Source organism: Tursiops truncatus, chromosome 3, assembly GCF_011762595.2.
Source record: "Tursiops truncatus isolate mTurTru1 chromosome 3, mTurTru1.mat.Y, whole genome shotgun sequence".
Lineage (NCBI taxonomy): Eukaryota > Metazoa > Chordata > Mammalia > Artiodactyla > Delphinidae > Tursiops > Tursiops truncatus.
Genome location: NC_047036.1, coordinates 164,075,297 through 164,091,327, shown reverse-complemented (window position 1 = coordinate 164,091,327; position 16,031 = coordinate 164,075,297). Strand labels below are relative to the sequence as shown.

The 16,031-nt window shown below is 55.1% G+C and overlaps 1 protein-coding gene across 10 annotated transcripts in view; it reads left to right on the top strand.

Moving 5' to 3' along the window:
• The window catches only part of DNM2 (dynamin 2), a 94,987-nt gene that overhangs the window by 25,406 nt on the left and 53,550 nt on the right, over window positions 1-16,031 (top strand). For 9 of the 10 annotated variants that reach the window (XM_033854318.2, XM_033854319.2, XM_073801894.1 and 6 more), the window contains exon 2: window positions 8,975-9,048. The exons of the other annotated variant lie outside the window; for it this stretch is intronic. In XM_033854318.2, the coding sequence (XP_033710209.1) occupies window positions 8,975-9,048 (74 nt within the window). The remainder of the gene's footprint in view (window positions 1-8,974; window positions 9,049-16,031) is intronic. 10 annotated transcript variants of the gene reach the window in all.

Sequence of the window (16,031 nt, the reverse complement as noted above, 5' to 3'; positions counted from 1 at the left end):
GCTCAGCTCCCCAAAAACTGGTGGTTTCCCCATCACGCTTGAAAATGTGGCTTGGCTGACCAGTTGCTTTGGAGCCTCAGTACAAATGGAAAGTTATGAATTAGTGGGAATTCCCTGGTGGTCCAGTGGTTAGGACTCTGTGCTTCCACTGCCCAGGGCCCCCACAAAACGCACGGTGTGGCCGGAAGAAAAAAAAACGTTAAAGTTACAAATTAATACTTGCCTGTTATAAAAGTTATTTAAAAAGTTATAAAAGACCAAAATCCAAATCACATTGGAGACTGTAAGAAACAGAAGGTTTTCTATTCTCACTCCATAGACGACCTCCATGAAGGGCTCAGGGTGTCACCTCCAAACTTACTGTCCCTACACAGGCAGGAAAAAAAAATGGAGGACACAAACGGTTCTGCATGTCACGCTTTGCTTTCAGCACTACGGCCTGGATTGCTCCCTGGGCCAGTTCCAAGCTTGATTTAGCCAATTGCCTGCTGACGGACCTCTAGGTTGTTAATGGGTTTCACTCTGGAAAGTACTGCCGCAGGGAGTGGCCGTCCTTGCAGACCCACTCAGGAGAATGAAAACCCGGTGACGTGGGGCAGGAAGGGTCAGAAGAGGACAGTCAGGCCTCTCAGAGGAGGTGGCATCTGAGTTGAGTCCTGAGTGACCAGAGGAAGCCAGGATTATGGAGAGGCTCCAGGGAGAAGGTCATTCCAGGCAGAGAATGAGCATGTGCAAAGGCCCTGATGCAGGAATTGCTTCGGCCTGCTTGCTGTACCTTGACCACCAGTGTGGCCAGAGGGAGTGCGCGAAGTGAAGGTAGGGGTGAGGGAAGGGAGGTGATGGGGTGATTGCCCAGGGCCTCGGAAGCCACAGGGAGCACTTTGGAGCAGAGGAGGGATGTGATCTCATATTGTGTTGAGTTTTTCTTCGACTGCATGGGGCAGATGGTCTCTTTTGGGCACCGTGGTAAGAACTTTTGCAAACCTTCCACTCTACCTTACCTCACTTAACAGATGAGGAATCTGAGGCACAAAGATGTCACCCCACCTGCACAGGTTGTCCAGAAAGGATTCCAGCCGGGGTCTGAAAGGCCCAGAGCCAGGGCTGCTGTATACTGTGGGCCACTTCCTGCTTTTGCTCCTGGCCTGGCTGCCAGATGAGACCACAGAGCAAGTGACCCTATGGCTGAGTGCCTGGCGAACCTGCAGGATTCCTGAGCAGGGAGGAGCCTGCTGGGAATTTTGTGAAGGGTGACACCTGGAAGTGAGATGATGAAAGCCGGCGGGGGGCACCCACAACCTATCCCATCGTCCCATCGTCATCCGAGCCTCAGTCTCCTCATCTGTACAATGGCAGGTTTGGTCCTTCGTCCCACAAGCATTGGTCCCCTGCCTCGTGCCAGGCAGAGGACCCTTTCCCCGTGAGGCTGCCACTCTTCTAATGGGCGGGTAGGTGGGAAGGGATAAACCACAGCCATGTGAACAAATCAGTAAACCAGAAGGGGGCGGTTATGAGTAGAAGTGAGAATTGAGCAGGATGGTGGGTGACAGCGGGGAGCTGCTCCATATCAGGGGGTGGGCGCAGGGAGGAGACCGTTTGGCCAGGAGTTGCCAGCTGGCCTTGTGAATGCTGCAGGGAGAGGGTTCCAGGTCTAGGGAGCAGCCCGTGCAAAGGCCCTGAGGCACACTGTGCCTGGTGTGTTTGGAGAACATGGAGGAGGCCAGTGTGGCAGGAACTAAGTCATTGAGGGGAGAAAAGGAGGAGGTGAGGGCAGGGAGGTGACTGGAAAGATCACACAGGGCGGGTCACATGGGCCACAGGGAGGACTTGAGCTTTTTTTTTTTTTTTTTCCCCCTTGGCCAAACTTCATGGCGTGCAGGGTCTTAGTTCCCCTGTCAGGGATCAGACCCGTGCCCCCTGCAGTGGAAGTGCGGGGTCTTAACCACTGGACCACCAGGGAAGTCCTCAGGCTTGGGCTTTTAACCTGAGTGAGGTAGTAGCCCTGGGAGGGCTCTGAACAGAGTGGGTCATGCCCTGACTTGTGGTGGGCAGCCTGAGAGGCAGCCACTGCACTGGTCCAGGCAAGCGCTGGTGGGCCAGGCTGAAGGCCTTGGATGTGGAGAAAAGTAGGCCCATTCAGGCTCCATTTGGAGGTGGAATCTGCAGGACTTGCCGCCTGGCGGGGTGGGGGATGGGAGACAGGAGGACCCCCTGGTCTGTGGTCTGAGTCGGGGCATAATCACCGTACCTGGCCCTTGGGGGGACCACAAGGACACTGTGGCACATGCTAGGGACACTGAGTGCAGGCTGGGCTCCAGGTAGCCGATGGTTACTGTTGGATGGTATCGAGAGGGGATGTGGACGAGGCAGGGACCAGGGCAGGGACCAAGGGCGTGTGCACAGGCCGGATGTTGTGGCCTTGGAGACTGAGCGATGATGACCTCTGCTTCTGTTCTAGCAAAATTACAGAGGAGGGGCTTCCCCGGTGGCGCAGTGGTTGAGAGTCCGCCTGCTGATGCAGGGGACACGGGTTCGTGCCCCGGTCCGGGAGGATCCCACATGTCGCGGAGTGGCTGGGCCCGTGAGCCATGGCCGCTGAGCCTGCGCGTCCAGAGCCTAAAAAAAAAAAAAAAAAACTACGGAGGAGTCCCCCCAGGCAGGTGGGGGTGACTGGGGGCTCTGACTCATTGGTGTCCCACCCAGGTTCCCATCCTGATTCTGCTCCTTCCTTGCTGAGTGGCTTTTGCAGGTCTCGAAACTGAGCCTTAGTCTACCCATCTGTGAAATGGGCGTATTGACCCTGGCATCATTCCTTTGGCGTTGCTAGGGGGTTTACTGAGATGTTACCTAAAATGGGGTTAGAGCTGGGCCGGGTGGGTGGCCAGGGTTCCCTGTATGGACTCTTGTGAGAGCCTGAGAGAGTCAGGCCAGACATGACCCTGGGGCACATGCTTCTGCCCAGGGGCTCTTGCTGTGGCTGGCATTGTGTGTGGTCTCCCAGCCCCACTGAGGCTTTGGGTGACCCTTGAGGAATTGATGAGGAGGAGGGGATCCCAGCGTGGGGCCCTTGCCTGGGCCCTCACAGGCTCTGGCTTTGGGCTGACTCATCCTCTGCCGGCTTTTGTGTTTGTTTTCCCTCTCCTGGGGTTTTAGTCTCCATTGTTCCTGCATCTCTACCCTCCTGGGGACTGCAAGTCAAAGTGCTCCTGGAGAGGCCTTGTGCTCCATTCAGAAGACAGTAAATAAACAGCCTGGGCTTCTGAGTGGCCCACGGTGCCACCTCCTGTTGCGCCCTTCCCCTCCCTGCCCCCTACTGCCTTTCCCGGAGCCCTCATCACCTTCTAGGGAGAGGCAGCCCATTTTAGAGCCTGGAAACTGAGGCTCCAAGAGGGTGAAGTGACTTTTGCCAGGTCACGTATCCCAGTGGATGGGCGGCGTCCTCCCATCCCACAGGTGGCTGGGCCAGTGCCCAGAGAGGACAGAGACCTGCCCAGGGTGGGAGCAGATCTGGGCTTTGAAGCCAGGCCATCTGGCTCCAGCGTCCACGTTCCTTCTGTCCATTCAACATTTAATGAGCACCTGCTGTATGACAGGCTCTGTTCTAGGTGCTGGAGATCCAGTGGTGACCAGTTTAGGTGAAGAGGTCCCATCCTGACACAGGACTAGACCTCCACTGGAGGCCAAGTTGGTGGTAGTGGGAAGGGGCATGCATCTGGGAGGGAGAGGTGCGATCCGCTGCATCTGCAGAGCCTGAGAGGAAGGCAGAGGGAACAGCCCTTGCAAAGGCTTGGAGGCCAGCAGTGCAGGGAACAACCCAGAGGCTGGGGCCGGTGGGTGGGGGGCGGCTACCAGGGGGCAGCCCTGGGGGGGTGGTGGGATGGGCAGGTGGGGGACCCTGTCAAACCTGGGATTGGTCATGTGACCTCTGCAGGAGGGAGGCTTGGAGGCCCAGGTCTCTGTTTTAGGAGGATGACCACATATAGCCTGAGAGGAGGATGGGTCAGAAGCCTGGGACCAGGGGTGGGCCCAATGGCTTAGAGGCCAGGGATGGTGCTTAAATGACCATAGTTAACACTTATTGAGCACTTACTGTGTACCAGGGAGCAGAATAAACCCCAGATCCTGTTCTGGGGAGCTGACATGGGGGTGGTGAGGGGCAGACAAGAAGCAGATAAGTGACATACAAGGGGTTAGTGCTTTGGAGAAAAATGAGGCACGGGAGGAAGATGGGGGGGCGGGTGGAGCAGTGAATGAGGGTGGGAGAAATCTCCCTAGGGAGGTGTCGTTTGAGCCAGAGCTGTGGGGCGCAAGTCATGGGCGGCCTGTTTTGCTACCTAGCTGCCCTCTGAGGTGAGAGGAGTTTCCCCATTACTAACTAGGAAACCCAGATCAGAGAGGCTGGGAAGCTGGCCCAAGGTCACACAGCATGCAGGGCCACCTCGGGGCACAGTGGCCCTTGTAGCAGCTGGGAAGAGAGAGGAGGGGGTGGGCACTTTGAGTCAGAGGGAGGGACTTGGTGACCAGTGGAGTGTGGGTGGGGTCAGGGAGGAGGAAGCTGATGACTGAGGCTTGAAAGTCGCCTCCTGATAAGTGGACAGTCAGTGTTGCGGGCAGAGCTGCTTGAGGGAGGCGGTCTCCTTCCACCACCCAGGCCAGGAGGGCCCCAAGAGTGCTCCTGCTGCTGCGTGCCAGGAAACCCTGTGGGTGGGCCTTACGGCACAGCCGGGCAGGAGCCTCCTTACTGAGCCCCTCCGAGATTTCTGGGGGGCTGCTTTTCAGGGACTGTTGAGGCTGAGGGTGGGTGTTGCAGTCCGGCGGCTTCTGGATACACGTCCCAGCCCAAGTCGCAGCCTTCCCCTGCGAGGGCCCAGAGCTCTCATCACTCTGGCCCTCGTGTTCTTCTGAGGCTCGCATTGTCTGTTGTGTGTGGTGTCACCATCGTGCTCACGGTGCCTGGGCCTCCTGGACATACCCCGAGCAGTCACAGGACAGCACGTGTCAACACCAGTGGCGGAAAGCCTGGTCCTTGCCGGGGAGATGCCTGTAGCTTCCATGGCGGACATGCAGGCCCAGAGGCCGGGGGCCTTGGTGGTCAGAAGCTCAGACCCCATGGGTTTCAGTCTACACTCCTGCCACCCCTGGTTGCCAAGTGACCGTGGGCAGTTGCCCAACCTCTGGGCCTAGTGACCTCCGTAAAATGGAGCTCACAGACCACCTTGTTGGATCTTGTCATGGTTAAATGAACCCATTTAGGGGCACGGAAAGTTCTCAGCGTTTTGCCTGGCATACAGTGAGCTCTCGACAACTGTTAGCTACTCTTAAAAAAATTGTTTTTTGGAGTCAGTAATCCATGCGGATGATGCAGAATTCAGAGATGTTCCAAAACAGTGCAGTGCCTCTCCCCCACCCTAACCCCCTGCAACAGGCCCCAGCCACCCTGGGCTCTGTGTTGAGGCTTTTTATTTACTTACAAAACACACTGTTCCACACGTTTTGTTTTCCGCACTTAATACACCCAGAAGGAAATTCCATGTCAGGAGATAAAAAGCTCTTTTTTGTTGTTGTTTTTGGGTGTGTGTGTGTGTGTACATGTGTGTGTGGCTGCACAGTGACACGAATGGGCCATAATATAATTAGTCTCCCCCATGGGCTTTAAAGTTCTTTACATCTGAGCTATTACTGGGAAACTAGTAAGATTATAATGTGTTTTTTTTTTTTTTTTGCGGTACGCAGGTGTCTCACTGTTGTGGCCTCTCCCATTGCGGAGCACAGGCTCCGGACACGCAGGCTCAGCGGCCATGGCTCACGGGCCCAGCCGCTCTGCAGCATGTGGGATTTTCCCGGACCGGGGCACGAACCCACGTCCCCTGCATCCGCAGGCGGACTCTCAACCACTGCGCCACCAGGGAAGCCCAGATTATAATGTTTTTGTGGGCAAATTTTAATGGAGTGCTTGCTTTCTCTGTGCTTTGTATCTGAAGTCTTCACGAGTGCGTGTTCCTGGGCCTCCTTGTGCTTGTGAGCTTGAGATTGAACTTAGATATGGTAAATTGTCCTAATCTTACATGTACACCTTCATTTTAAAAATAAATGCATGCACTGGTCAGATCAAGATAGAGGGCGTTGTCATCACCCCACAAAGTCCCCTCCTGCCCTGTCTAGTCAGTTCCACCAGAGGGGACCAACTGCTCTGATTTCTATCAGCAGAAACTAGTTTTGCCTGTTCAGGGTTAGGTCTGCCCTGTGACTCAGCAAGAGAAACAAGGGCATATGTCAACAAAAGGCATGGATGAGAATGTTCATAGCAGCTTTATTTGTAATGGCCCCGAGCTGGAAAGACAACCCCTCGCTCCCCACCAAAAGCCGCATCAGCTTGCGAGCAGATGAACAGACTGTGGACCATCCACGCAGTGGCTCACGGGTCAGCTAGGAAAAGGAACCGGCCCTGATCACACACGACAGCGTGGAGGAGCCGCATGGGCGGGACATTGGGGATTCCATTCACATGCTGCTCCTGTCTTGTTTGGTCACTGACCAAAGCCCTCTTACCCCCATGATGTGTCTTCTTTGTCCCCACCCACACCGTCTCACGTGGTTCCTGTCAGGAGGTTGGCACTGGTGTCCCCAGCACCTCCAAGGTGCTCAGTACGTGTGAGTAATACTTGAGTGAACAAGCTTGTGACCTTGGCCAGGTCACAAATCCTTGCTGCTCCTCAGTCTCCTCACCTGCCAAATGGGAGAATGGGAGTCACGCTCAGGGCTTCACGCAGGTGTGAAGTACTCCGAGCAGGGCAGGGTTCTTTGTCATCCTCAGGAATGTGGCTCCATGGGGAGCATCTGAGGCCTGTGGAGGGTTGACCATGCCTGCCGCCAGGGGCTGTGGGCTTTATCCCCCCTGGGGCTTATGTGTGCCCTTGGGGCGTTCTTCCCTCTGTGTGCAGTTGCCTACTGCCTGCCTCTTGGCTCCCACCCTCACCCCTGAAGCTGCCAGAGGGGTCTTTTATTTTATTTATTTTTTATTGTTTTTATTTTTTGGCCGTGCCACATGGCATGTGGGATCTTAGTTCCCCGACCAGGGATCGAATTCGTGTCCCCTGCATTGGAAGCGCAGAGTCTTAACCACTGGACCACCACCAGGGAAGTCCCCGGAGGGGTCTTTTAAAGCCACATACCTTTAAAAGCACACAGGGTTATGATCTGACTGTCCCTTAACAGTGACAGCAAGTGGCCTTGCTCTAAGAATGACGACCAGCCTTCTCCCCGTGACCTCCAGCACCACCGTCACCCCACCCCTCTCTGGGCCCGTTCACTTGTCCACTCCAGCGCCCCACTCTGCTGCTCACAGCGGCACCCCCATAGGACCTCCAGAGCCGATCTGCCCCTGGGATGTCCCTCATCTCACAGGCCGACCTGCTGCGTGGTCACTGCCGTGTCCCTGTGCCCAGCCAGAGGAGGCGCTGCATAAGCGTGGTGGGACCGCCCACAGGCCGATGGGGCGCGACCCTCATAGTGCTTGGCGTGCGGTGAGGGCGCGCCTCCTCCCTCATTCCGCCCACTGGGCTAACAGGTTCCCAGGGGTTCCGACGCCCAGCCCATGCTGAGAACCAGCAACCTCCCCTGGGGCTCTCTCTGGTGTTCCCGATACAGGTAGGGTGCCCCTGAGACACTGGTTGTCACAGTTCCGGGGAGTGGTGTGGCACCAAGGATGCTTGCCTGTATGAAACACACCTGCCCAGTGTTCTGCACAAATTTCAGATAATCCGAATGTTTATCTGGGTGCAAAACTTGTTTAAAATTCCCTGAGCCCAGAACCTTGCTCCATTTTACATGGAACAACAAAGAATCCTTTGCCTGGCTTTGGTGATCTCTGAAAATGTTGCTTCTTTTGTGCCTGCCTGGACCCCTGCTCTTTTGCTTTCCTTTTTTTTTTTTTGGCCGCGCCCATGCGGCTTGTGGGATCTTAGTTCCCCCACCAGGGATCTAACCTGGGCCTTCAGCAGTGAAAACGCGGAGTCCTAACCACTGGACTGCCAGGGAATTCCCTTGCTTTCCTTTCTTAATGGTCCAGGGTGGCTCCCGGCTTTCCCACTTTGCATGAATCCAGGTGTATTAGTGTAAGTCAGTGCAGGTAGTGCCTGTGTATTTCCATAGTGAAATACATAGCATATATATATATTTTTATTAAACAGATTTATTGAGGGCTCATTTACATGCTAGGAAATTCACCCATTTCAAATGCAGTGATTTTTAGTAAATGTATAGTAAGTATTAGTAAACAGCACTGCAGTCCAGCTTTAGGACATTTCCATCACTCCAGAAAGCTTCTCTGCTCTCAGTTTCCCACCCCTGGGGCAACCACTGATCCACTCCACGCCTCTATCGATTTGTCCTTTTGGGACATGAAACACATCGTGTTTTGTCATTAAATATTTTCCTTTTATTTTAGTCTTTATATCATATGTATGGCATTATATTACTTTTAAAAATGTAGGTGGGAAATGTACTGATCTGGGGACTTCCCCGGGCAGTCCAGTGGTTAAGACTCCGCACTTGCACCGCAGGGGACGTGGGTTCAATCCCTGGTCAGGGAACTAAGATCCTGCATGCCACACGGTGTGGCAAAAAAAAAAAAAAAAAGAAGAAGAAGAAGAAATGTACTGATCTCTTTTGGGTCTGGGGGTTCAAATATTTGGCAGGGAAAGGGCTCTTTGGGCATGCTGGGTCTGGAGCATAGCCAGCTGGAGGGAAATGGTTCCGTTTGTCGCTAACCTCCAATCCAGCCCCTCCCCAATTCCTCTGTGGCCTCAAGACCCTCCAAGGCCAGAGCGTTCCCGGGTACCCTGCTGGGGTTGGTGTCTTTGCTGAGATCACCCAGATTGCAAGAGGGGATTGCTCCACTCCATGTGGCCACACTTCCTGCCCCCCCTGCAAGCTGGCCTCGTGAGTAATTTCTGACCCTTTCCCCCTCCCACAGGGACTTCCTTCCCCGAGGTTCAGGAATCGTCACTCGGCGGCCTCTCATCCTGCAGCTCATCTTCTCAAAAACAGGTACGATGGGGTGGCTTGTAGCCCAAACAGGAAGCGAACGTGGATGCGGTGCCCAGCGGGAGCCAGGGGCCTTCTGATGAGTCTCGGGTCCTAGGCTGCCATTTGGGTTTGAATTCACTTTTTCCTTGTATGCAGGGAAGTTGAAGCACAGTTCATTGAGCACCTCCACCCGCCCCCAGCATCCTCAGCTGTGACCAGGCCATCAGGTGCCATATTTCTGGCTCTGTCGTACATGACACGTTTTTGCTGAACACTTTCAGAATCAATAGCAGACACTGTGACACGTCAACCCGAAATGCTTCAGTGCATCTCCCTTTGCAATAAGGACACTCTCTTACACTCACAGAACCACACCCAAGAAAAGTCATCATTTCTGCCTGTTATCTTACACCCAGTCCATACTCATGTTGCCAATTGTCCCCCAGATATCTTCCCTGGCTGGTTCTACAGCTGCTCTGATCAGTCCCACACTACCCTTCATTGTCGTGTCTCCTCTTTTCATTAGAGCAGCATCCCCACCGTTTCTTTTTTTTTTTCCCCCACCGTTTCTTTTTAAACTACAACACTGACTTTTGGGAGAGACCCAGCCTGTTGAATATAGAGTGGCCCACATGTAGATTTTTTTCTGTCTTTCCCTCGGCGGCCTCCGTTCTTCCCACACAATTCTGACATAACATGGGCATCTCTCCCAGCTTGAAACCCACTTGGCTTCCTTGTAAAGCATCTCAGGTCAGAGGCTGGAAGGGGAGAGGGGAGCCGTTGGGGGTGGGGCCTCTCTTCTCTCCAGAGCCCTCAGGGGGTCTCCATGCTGCTTCCCCACTGACCTGGAATGTCAGCCATGGTCGGTTCCGCACTCGCTGTGCCAGCGTCACCACAGGCCATGTTAAACACCCCCACTCGGGGAAGGCAGCTGACATATTCCCATTTTACAGATTGGGAAACTGAGGTTTAACCAGGTTACCTGCCTTTCACCTGGGATGAGTACCCAGGTGGGGTCAGACCTCAGACTCCACTCTCAGCTGGTTCTAGTCCCTTCATCTCACCTTCATCCTCCGGGCCTTCACCCAATCCACCTGCAGGAGGGCAGGACACCAGTGAGAGACGGCAGTTGATTGGTCCAGCGCCCGCCACGGGCAAGCCAATAGGCTGCCTCCTCTGGGTTCAGGTGTCCAATCAGCTGTGCCAGGAAGGGCAGCGACAGGGCCGCAGGTTTTCAGATGTCAGCGGGGTCAGAGTCACATAGGGCTTGGCCTATTGGGTTTCTGTTTCACATTCAGTAGGTTGGTGGGGGGTGGAGGGGTGAGAATCTGCATTTTTAATGAGTTCCCAGGTCATGCTGATGCTTTTGGGAAAACCTCTGCCCTGGTGGGTGGCGGCTGAGAGCTAATACTGCCCAGGTTCAGATCCTGGCTTTGTAGCTTACTGGCTGTCTGGTCCCTGGGGAGGGACTGCTGCTCACAGCTGTGTTTCCTGTCTGGACAGTGAAGATAATAATAGTACTGCCTTTGTCGGTTGCCATGAAGACCGTATTATTCAGTACACGTACAGCCCGTAGAACAGTAGTGGTACCATCCCATTGGCTGTGGGTCTGTGCTTGCTGCCAGCCTGTTTGGGGACAGCTTGCTGTTTGGGGAACAGGTTGGCTGGCTTCCTGCAACAGAAGGTCCGTGGCATTGTCGTGGCGGGAGGGCTCCCCCATCACCTCCCCAGTGGCTGTCACCCAGCAATAATCCAGTGAGGACTTGCTGCATGCCGCAAGCTAGCGCAGGGCTGGGGCACAGTGGTGAGCAGGACCAGGGGTGCTGCCACCACCTGTCACCTTAACTCTTGGTACTTCTTTTGGTGCTGAGGGACAGTGTAGGGGGAGACTTGGGTTGAGAGCAGGAGGGAGACACATAGACATGGCCCTCACCAGATGCGAATATGTGTGGTGCTGGTGGGGTGACGCAGTCCATCGGTTGGGAGCATCACAGGGCTTCTTGGAGGAAGTGATGTTTGAGCCGAGGCTGACAGGTGCTTTGGGGTGTGTTGGGGGAGGGGAAACTCTCCCTCCTAGCAGAGAGTGGTACGCGTGAAGACCGTGAGGCAGCGAGGCCCAGTGTGGCCTGCTGGAGGAACTGAAATTCCTTCTGCTGGGGGAGAGAAGAGAAGCACATGACAAGTGACAGCCCTGTGGGAGCACATCTGCCCAACGCCTGCCCCGATGATGCTGAAATCTCCATTCCTGCCACCCCACTTTACAGAGGAGGGAACTGAAGCTTCCAAGCCCCTTGCCTGAGGGCACATGGGAGGGCCATCTTGAAAGCCAAGGCTTAAACTCATTCTGGGGGAGTGTGGCCTTAGGCCGAGGTGTGGTTTGATCAGATCCTGTGGCCACTGGTGGAGAAGAGACCACAGGGACCAGCTCTGGGGCAGGGGGACCCAGAAAGTAGGGATGGGGTGGCATCCTTGGAGATGGAGACATATAGTTGGATCCTGTTGGGCTGGGCCTGGGGGTGTGGGGTGGGGGAGAGGGGTCCAGGGTGTCCCACGTGGGAGTGCTTCTTGCTGTGTCCCAGCTTGCACAGTCTCCCGCCACCGACCATGGCATTCCCAGTCTCTCTTTTTTTTGGCTGCGTTGGATCTTCGATGCTGCGTGCGGGCTTTCCCTAGTTGCGGCGAGCGGGTGCTACTTTCTTGTGGTGCGCGGGCTTCTCATTGCGGTGGCTTCTCTTGTGGAGCACAGGCTCTAGGTGCGTGGGCTTCAGTAGTTGTGGCATGCGGGCTCAGTAGTTGTGGCACACAGACTCTAGAGCGCAGGCTCAGTAGCTGTGGCGCACGGGCTTAGTTGCTCCGCAGCATGTGGGATCTTCCCGGACCAGGGATCAAACCCGTGTCCCCTGCATCGGCAGATGGATTTTTAACCACTGCGCTCCAGGGAAGTCCCTTCCTAGTCTCTTGATGTCCCAAGCAGATGTGAGCTGGGCCTTGGCCAGATGCCAGGGAGGCAGCGTGAGCACTCTGAGGGTCCCGGCCCTTCCTAAGCTCAGCCTGTTGGGTGCGGCACACGCGGGGTTGCTGTGGTCCAGCTGAGAGGGGAAAGCACAGGGGATTGTGGGAGAGTATACCAGACACTGGATCTACTTTGGGCCAGGGGCCCGGGGAGAATATTCTAGGCAGGGCAACAGCTGTGTTGTGAAGCTGTGAGGTGAGGCTGGGGAGGGCCTGGGAGGCAGGTGGCACATCCTGGCAGGTGTGATAAGGGGTTCAGGCGTTGGGAACCCGAGTGGCATTCAGGGTGTGTAGAGACCGGCTTAGCCCATTGGCTGCCTTGTGGAGGAGGGATGGACAGGCGCAGGAGTGCGGGTGGGGAGGCTAGGGAGAGGTTGGCCTGGAGCCAGGTGAGAGGTGTTGGGGCCTGGCCCAGGGCCGTGCTGTGCTGGCGAGGGCAGAGTCTACAGTGATCTCGAGGTGGGGAGCCCAGGTGACAGGCACCAAGGCACCAGGGCTGAGGGTGACACTGATAAGAGGGAGGAAGCTGAGCGCAGTGTGGGACTTGGTGATGGCTGGGGCTTTAGAGCTTTCTAGGGGCTACACGGGGCTGCATTGCTCCTAGAGATTAAAGTTTTGTTCAGGTGGTTCTCAGGGACAGGACTCCAGAGCCAGGCTGCCACTCCTTCCTATCCGCGACCTCGGGCAAGTAACTTCCCTCTCTGTGCCTCGGCCTCCTCGTCTGTGGAATGGGGTGGTAGTGGTGACTCCCTCGTGGCCCTGGCACCCCATGAGTCTGTGGTGTGGCTGTCGCCTCCTGTAGGGTCTGGAGTCCCTGGTACCATAAGTTCCTAATTCTCTGACTTCGGCAGCGCCCAGTGGCGCCCTGCTTCTCCTCGTCCAGGTAGGTCTCAGTGAGCCATTACTTTTAATTGGCTTAGTTTAAAAATTACGTTAGACCGCAGCCACCAGGAAGTTTGGTGGCTCACGGGGGAACCCTGCTCCTCCTTGGGAACCACCCCTGGACCTCGTAAACCCTGGGTGCTGGGGACTGTTCTTGTGTGGAATGTGCACGAGCCTCCCCTCCCAGCCTTGACCTTGGCCTGTGCTCACAGGAGCCAGAGAGGGGATGTCAGGGCTTGGCTCTCAGCCTCCTTGAGGCTTCGTGGCTCCCACGGGGCCTTGCTGGCCTCTGGGACCTCACCTCCTCCTGGTGCCACAATCTTCCTCTTCATCCTCAGGACCAGCTCGATTGTTCCCACCTCTGGACCTTCACCCTCACTGTGCGTCCCGCCTGGACCACCCTGCCCCATCCTCCTCCTCCCCTGGGTGAGCCCCACCCCAGTCACTGCTGCCTTAGTTCTTCTACAGCGTGCGTTATGAGGCACCGTCCTGTTCTCGTATTTCCTTTTTTTATTCCCTTAATACATATTTATTTATTTGTGCCGGGTCTTAGTTGTGGCATGCGGGATCTTCGTTGCCTCATGCAGGATCTTTGTTGCCACATGCGGGTTCCTTTAGTTGCAGCATGCGGGATCTTCACTTGCAGCATGCAGGATCTAGTTCCCTGACCAGGGATTGAACCCGGGCCCCCTGCATTGGGAGTGCGGAGACTTAACCACTGGACCACCAGGGGAGTCCCTTGTATTTTCTTTCTTTCTTTCTTTTTTAAATTAATTAATTCATTAATTATCTATCTATCTATTTATTTATTTATTCTTGGCTGCGTTGGGTCCTTGTTGGTGCGCGTGGGCTTTCTCTACTTGCGATGAGCGGGGGCTACTCTATTGCGGTGCGCGGGCTTCTCATTGCGGTGACTTCTCTTGCTGCTGAGCACGGGCTCTAGGCACGCGGGCTCAGTAGTTGCGGCACGTGGGCTCTAGGGCACGCAGGCTTCAGTAGTTGTGCCACACGGGCTTAGTTGCTCCGCAGCATGTGGGATCTTCCCGGACCAGGGCTTGAAGCTGTGTCCCGTGCATTGGCAGGCAGACTCTTACCACTGTGCCCCCAGGGAAGCCCCCCTCGTATTTTCTTGATGGTCTCTCTCTCTCTCTCCCCGTGCCTCAACATCAGTGCCACCAGAGCAGGGCCGCTGACCTGCTTTGTCCATCGCTCTCCCCTGTGCCCAGCATGGGGCCTGGCACCCAGTAGGTGCTCCGTCATCATGGGACAGGTGGCTAGCCATGCTCTTAAGGGCGGCTGCTGGGCTCCTTCTCTCCCGTGGGAGAGTATCCACGACTGTGTGTGCAGCACCTTTCCCTGGCCAGCCTGGCCCTGGCAGGGCCCTTTCTATAAAGCCTATAGACCCTGCCACGGTCGGGGTGTGGGCTTGTGTCTGCATAAGGAAACCAAGCTGGGAGCTGGTGAGGGTCAGGTGGGAGCCGGTCAGGATGGCAGGCTGGCACTGTCACCTTCTCCAGTGTGTGTTTTTTCCCACACCAACAGCCAGTTCTCCAGTTGTCAGTGGACACTGGTCCGGTGTGCTCCAGTTTAACTCAGTTCTGACACTCCCTACCTGGAGGCAGCATCACATCCCACAGGTCAAGGGGTCAGTCTCACCAGACTGTACCCCTGTACCTGCTTCAGATGCCGATCCCAGGTCCAAGCTGTCACCTGTGCTTCTGACCGCCCGACTCCAGATCAGAGGTTCCTGTGAGCCCCTCCTTGGGTTCAATCGATTTTCCAGAGTGGTCCACAGAACTCAGAGAAACATTTTACTCCCCAGATTCCCGGTTTATTATAAAAAGATATGTATAACTCAGGAAGAGCCAGGTGGAAGAGATGCATGAGGCAAGTTATGCGGAAGGGACAAGGAGCTTCTGCGCCCTCTCCGAGCTCGCTGCTCCCTCGGTCCCTGCACCTGCTCACCAACCTGGAAGCTCTCTGAACGCCATCCTTTTGGGGCTTTCTGGAGGATGTAGGGAATGGTTGATTAAATCATTCCCATTAGTGCTTGATTCAACCTTCAGCCTCTGTTTCCTCCCCGGAGGTCAAGGGGTGGGACTGAAGTTTCCAACCTTCTAATCACAGCTGGCTGGTTTCCCCGATAACCAGCCCCCATCCTTAGGTGCATTCCACGTCACCTCATTAACATAAACTTAGGTATGACTGAGAGGGGCTTATTATGAATATCACTCTTATCACTAGAACATTCCAAGGATTTTAGAAGCTCTGTGTCAGAAGTGGAGGGAAGACCAAATACATATTTCTTATTATAAATCGTAATGTCATACCTTCCCAGTGGCCAGAACGTGTCCTAGGATGGGAGGTGTTCACGACTTGTCTCAGATCTGGGGGTGGGGGTGGGGGTTGAGGACCACACAGACTCGGAGATGCCACGGGCTTTGCCCCCTTCCTGCTCAGCTGAAAGCTCTGAAGAGTTCCTCAAGTCTGGATCCCTTCGGTTGTGTGGTGCGCAGGGTCGCCCAGGTGTCTCTGAGCCCCAGGTTGTTCCTCCTGGGCTGTGTCGGCCAGACCAGCATGCTTGTTGACAGGTTGGGGAAGGCAGACCCCCATCTCCACTGCCCGGGGTCGGCCTGGTTGTTCTGCTCTTCGTTGGGTTGAGAATGGAGAAGGGATGGGACGTGCTCCCAAAGGTCAGGACAGAACCGTCACACACACCCCTGAAGCACCGAAACCCCAGGGAGCATCGGAAGTTGCCCTAAGCCCGGCAGCTGAGCTATCTGCATGCTGTCTCTGGGCCTGGCACTGTTTGATTGCTTTATCACATCGCTAACCCTGGGCTCTGTGTTGTCCTGTTTCACTGTGGGGAAACTGAGGCGCTCCCACCTCCCTCTCATCTTCCTGTCACCTCCCCAAGTCGTGCTGTGGTGCCTGACTTGTGTTCTCCAGGCCTGTTTTTTTTAAAAAATTTTTAAAAAGGGGCTGTTTTTTTAAAAAATTCGTTTTTTTAATGCTTTATCAAGTTTAAGCATTCTGTATTTTTTTTTCCTTATCAATTTATTGATTTTATTTATTTTTGGCTGCATTGGGTCTTCGTTGCTGCACGTGGG